Here is a 6,000-nt window from a genome sequence, read left to right on the forward strand (position 1 = left end):
TTTATAAAATTTTCAGTCTTTCTTTTGATGGTTTTGATGTTTCATCATCTTCACCTGTTTTTAAACAAGGAAGTTCCTTATGGTGTAAACTCCAGTTTCAATATGTCTGGTGGTATTACTGGTCTAGGAAGTGCACATGCTACTGTAGACCTCTTGCATATACTTTGGAGATAACATCCTTATATTCATGATTTCTTCAAGAATCTGGGGCCTAAAGTAATGTGTATGTTATCTAGTCCAAAATTATCAAACATGTCATTCGATTGCATACCATAAGAAGTTTTCCATCTGTATAGTGCCTAATTCTTTGTTCTGGTTTTTACTTTTTGATAAAAACATTTTCTTCCAGATATATCTATACGTGCCATTAATTTCAGTTTTGTAATCTTACTAATATCAGTGTTTTGGAGATGCTCTTACCCAAAGAATGTGACTTTAATCGTTTTTAATAATAATTATTTTTGTTGCTTTATATTTCTGACTCTTAAAATTATAAGAAAAAAATACTGAATTGCTACAATATCTCCATTCCTTTAATCTGCAGCAATAATTTGTGATATGCTATTTGTCAGATACAAAATCTTTGTTGGACTGATACTAATTAGTACTGTATGGGAAATGGTTTTCCTATTCCGTGAACATTTTTGAGATTTCCTGGGCAGGTGTCCTGTCCCACCAGACTGCTGGCTATTCTAGAATGGGTGTATCTCAGTGTCTCCTGTTGGATCTCTTTCCCTTTGCATAATTAAATATTAATTGGGCCAGAAAAAGAAAGCACCTCACTCTATATCCTAATGGTTAGGACATACACCTGGGATGTGAGAGACTCAGGTTCCAATTATTGGTCTGAGTTGAGAAACCTTTTTGTTGAAATATCCCCATTTTTTGATCTGCAGCATTACTTTGTGATATACTCTTTGTCAAAGACAAAAGTATTATTGGGCTGATAGTAATTAGGTCATAGGAAATGGTTTTCCTGTCCTATGATAATTTTTGAGATTTCAAAATTTTTCCATTCTACATCAGAACAAAATTGAGACCTTTTGATGAATTAGCATTTTCTGACAAAAAATACCCAACAGGGTTCTAATAGTAATATTGAATATTTTGATTGTGTACATTTTAAAATGAAATTTTCAAAAAAAAAGAAAAGCACTCATATTTTTGGGATAGAAAGATTTCTTAAAATTGTGCAGTATAGTCAGTTAGATAATATGCATCTATTATTTATTGGTAGATGAATCTTCTTCTGTTAACATGACTCTTGCCAGATAGGGTCATGGGCAGTTGAAAAGAAGTGGTTTCTTCCCACTGGTATGCTCTCAGCTGCTTCCCATCTGGAAATGTGGACATGATCTTGAGGATCAAAATTGGATCCTTAGATAGCAATATATTGTGCTACCACTAGATCTACAAGGCCAGCTGACTCGTCATTTTTTTCTTTACTTCATTGCATGTAATATGGGAAAATTAATTGGAATTCATTAGCTTTTCATATTCATGTGAAATATCAGAAATACATTCTCACTCATTTTAAATATCTTGCTTCTACTTAGTTTCTCTGACTCACTATCTTTCTTGGGTCTCAAAAATTAAAAAAAGTAATTGGATGTGTGCATTTACTTACAAATTATGAGAATATATCTACATTTTTTTCTAGTCTCTTCCATTGCTGAAATATATACTTGTAGTACTGCTATTGAATGAATGTTGGCATTGTTTTTAACATTCTTATCTATGTAAATCATTTCCCTATTTCTCTTCATTGACTTATATTGTGCTCAGTCTTTTGTGCCATTTGCTTGTTGCTTTCTGTACCATGGCAGCCTCATGAAGATAATTTGTTGCATTTCATGAGCCTATCATAGTGACCAAAAATATTAAATGTATATTGTAGAAAATTTTACCCATATATTTACAGTGGGCACTGTTAACATAGTGTTTTGACTTATTGGAAGATTTTACTTTGAGCTCATAAGTCTTGCTCCTTTTTTACAGCATGCAAAATACTTTAAAACAATTTCAGTGTTTTCAGAGGCTAATTGATATATTTGTAAATTTAAATACATGTCCTTATTTTGATTTTTGTGGTTTTGTTTTTCAGAAAAAGGCTAAAGTCTTTTGCCAGAATATGGAATATAAATGATTCCCAGGAACTACAAGAATGGAGTATTATGTGTGAAACTGGACATGAATGGATAGACCATTTTTAATGCTTCAGATCCTACCTATTTGAAGCCTGTAGTAATTAACAAAATATAAGCAATTCAAAATATACTACTGTACAGAGTAATGTATTTGAACAATGTGCAATTTCATATACGTAAGTGGACCATATAGCTATTGGGAGGTTAACTTTTGAAAATAAGGAACATTATAATATACTTCATATTTAATTTTTAAAAAGAAGCTCATTTTATTAAAAAAAAAGTGCAAAGCAACTAGTTGCATTTGATAAAGTTTACAGTGTGATTAGAAAATATGAATAATTATGTTTGTAAATTGTTAGAAAATCATTGTATTAAAAATAAAATAATGGCTTTAAAGATTATTGTACTTTGATTTCTGAAGAAAATAATATTTCTGTGTGTGTGTTATTCTGGAAAATTTTAATTCAGTTGGTCATTCACTGTATTTGATTTAGTGATATACAGCTCTTCACATTCACACACTATTGTTTCATATTTACCTTTGATTCAGTAATATAAAGGACATTGTCAACTTGATTATTTTTATATTCAAGATTCTGGTAAAGCAGCACCCTTTAAACAATGTTTAAAATGAATCATTAAAATTTTTAGCAAAACTATGCATTGGGTGTGGCGATAAGGGGATTTCTGTTCCGCTGCTCATGCTTATAAAGGTGTTATCCGCAGGCTTGAAGAGCAACAGCACCAAATGTGCTCAAGCTCACTTTTCCTCTCCGTGCTCACAGTGGTCTGCTGCCTCTTCAGTTTTGACTTCGGCTTTACTGCTGCTATTGGCACTCCCTAGCAGAGTCTTCAAAAAGACTACATCTGAGTTTCTCCCAGGGCAATGTGTGTGAATGATATCAGCATGTTAATGCGTAAGACAGTGAGGGAGCAACCAAAACTGTGAAAGTAGCAATCCATAAAGTCCCGTTGACGGTAAGTTTTTTTTTTTAGTTGAAGTGATGTTAGATGTTTCTAGTACAAGCATAAGTTTGCACATAGAAATGTGATTTGAGTTGGTGTCACTCTATTTTCATAGCTGCAATACTTTTTTTTTTTAGAGTGCATAATCCAGATAAAGTTTATACATTTAACATTTAGTAAAATATTAATGTTTATCATACGTATAGAACTATTTTATTTCTATAAATCTCCACTCATTTTGTTAAACATCTTATTATTTTGGACATTTGCTATAGGGTAAAGGACAAAATGCATTTTGTCATTTTATTGGGGAAACCGCTGATGAGAGCCTGCCTGATTATATTCACAAAAATAAAAAATAATCCAGTTTTTTTTCTAAGTAATGCATTTTAAATGGATCTTAAAATGACTGAAATTGTATCATCATGTCAATGAACGTTATGGCTTTTACAGTGTAAAGAACTAATATAATCCCAAGCTGCACAAATATTTTTTTACATTTTAAAGTAACTGTCAACCTTATTCGTGAAAGATTTTTTTCAGTGTGCAATCATTCAGCTTACAAAGCATCCTCCAAAGATATTACAGAAGCATTTCTGACTCTGGATACTCAAATAGCAGCTGTCAGCATAAGCTTCTCCCCTCATCTCTGGCTAACTGGGAGATCCCATCCCTTCCTCACAAACACTTGCTACAATAGTTCATGCACTTATCACTTCCAGATTGGAATGTTTACCTAGGTCTGGATAAAGAAGTTCACAAGGAAGCTATATGTGTTGCATAACAGCATGGACAATAGCTCATCTTTGAAACAGGATCAGATGAAGAAAGTATCTTTGTGCCAGTGTTCCACAATCTGCACATGGTTCCCCTTTGGTTTCTTGATCCACTTCAGGGTTCTGGTCTTGATCTACAAAGCCCTTTATGGATAGGCTCACACAATGTCAAAAATCATTTCTCCATCTAGGACCCATCATGACAGTTACAGTCATCTGGCACACACTGACTAATAGCATTGAGGTAAAAACTTCAGGGAGCCAGAAAAACAACCGTCTGAGTAGCAGGCCCAAGTCTCTGGAATACCCTACCAACAGAGATGATTTGGGGGCATTAGTGAGCATTTTCTCTTTCCTCTCTCCTTTAGAAGACTGAAATTTCATTCCCCAAATAGCACCACCTGCTGGTGGTCTCTCCATTTGTCCCGCATTGTGGCAGAGAAAGCCAAATGGAACAGGAGAACTCAAAGCTGTGGTGCTCTCTGAGTAGACTAACTCAGGAACTGCAGAATGGAAGCTCTCCAGTGATTGCTACCAGTCCACATACTCTCTCTCTGCCAAAGGAACATGCTTTGGATCAATAGCTTGTTCATAGAGTTCAGGGTCAGAAGGGAGCATTAGGTATCTAGTCTAACTTGGATGTCACAGGTCATTGAATTTTACCCAGTTACTCCCGTGTTGAGCCCACTAACTTGTATTTGGCTAAAGCATGTATTCCAGAAAGACATCAGGTCTTCTTAGAAGACATCAAGACAATAAGCCACCACTTCCCATGGTAGTTTTTTCTGGTGGTTATTCACCCTTTGTGTTAAATTTGTGCCTTAGTTCTAATTTGAATTTGCCTGTCTTAAGCTTCCAGCCATTGGTTCTTATGCCTTTCTCAACCAGATTAGAGTCTTTTAGTATCCACTATTTTCTCCTTATGAAGGTACTTGTACAATGTAATCAAGTCACCCCTCAATCTCCTTTTTGATAAGCTAAACAAATTGAAATTTAAAGTGTCCTTTTTCCAGCCCTCAAATCATTTTTGTGGCTCTCTTTTGCACCCTGACCAGTTTTTCAACATCCTTTTAAAAATGTGGATGCCAGAACTGTACACAGGATTCCAGGTGTATAACTTTGCATTTGGCTGTATTAAAACATATTTTGTTTGAATGGACCCAGCTTCCAAGTGATTTAGATTACTCTGTATGACTGTCCTGTCCTCATCATTATTTACATCAGAGGTTGTCAAACTGTGAACAGTGGTCCGCGGATATTTCCCTCTAAGGTGCGCGCCTGGGCAGCGGCACACGAGAATTAAGGGCCACCCACCTAATTAGTGGAGCCGTGCTGGCATGGCTCCACTAATTAGATGTCTGAACCCTGGAGAAGACACACATGTAAGGTGAGGTGGTGACCTTGGGGGGAATAGGGGGAGGGGAAGGGGGCAGTGGGGTGAGAAGAGGGGCTAGGGGGAATTTGGGACATGCAGGGCTGCGGTGGCCAGAGAGGCAACTTTCCCCAGCTCCAGGCCTCTGGCTGCCGAGGAGAGACGGCCCTCCTTCACAGCCTCTGCTCTGTGGCTGCTGTGGTGGGGGAGAGAGGGAGAGGCCCCTCTCCTTCCCAGCCCCTGCTTGGGGGCTGCCGCAGTGGGCGGGAGAGGGCACATCTATCACATTAGAAAGGTAAGACTACTGATATTAAAATATAAGTTGTGGGCTTTTATTTGTAGAACAAAAAATCTTTTATTATTAAGGTGTTTTTATATAGCCTTTTTATCCAAAGCGCTTTACAATAGTTAGCTAACGGTACAAACAACATTGGAAAGATCATTAAGTGGCCCTTACGGTATAGATCACCCTCGGTGATAGATACGGGAGGGAGTGCAAATCCGTAGGGTGGGGTTTGGTGGTTAAAAATCAGTAGCTCCCTGCGGAATACTCTTACCGGATTAACAAAAGGGAAGCATTAGCTGCAGTTAGCCTATCTTCCAAAGTGTTTAGGGACTCTGCTCTCTTCTAGGAGAGCTTCCATACTAAAAGCTTATTCCCCCATCTGGATCAAATTCAGTGTTTGGTGTCAAGAGCACAGAGTAAATCCAAGAGATCCTGGGAGTCCAGTTATTG

General features: G+C 36.8%; 1 protein-coding gene across 2 annotated transcripts in view; it reads left to right on the forward strand.

Moving 5' to 3' along the window:
- MSH3 (mutS homolog 3) overlaps nt 1-3,605 on the forward strand; it is a 179,010-nt gene extending 175,405 nt beyond the window's left edge. For both annotated transcript variants that reach the window (XM_045020759.1, XM_045020760.1), the window contains exon 24: nt 2,105-3,605. In XM_045020759.1, coding sequence (XP_044876694.1) covers nt 2,105-2,213 — 109 coding nt within the window. In that variant the 3' untranslated portion in view covers nt 2,214-3,605. The remainder of the gene's footprint in view (nt 1-2,104) is intronic.
- The last annotated feature ends 2,395 nt before the right edge of the window (nt 3,606-6,000 follow it).

The sequence above is a fragment of the Mauremys mutica genome, chromosome 6 (assembly GCF_020497125.1).
Source record: "Mauremys mutica isolate MM-2020 ecotype Southern chromosome 6, ASM2049712v1, whole genome shotgun sequence".
Classification (NCBI taxonomy): domain Eukaryota; kingdom Metazoa; phylum Chordata; order Testudines; family Geoemydidae; genus Mauremys; species Mauremys mutica.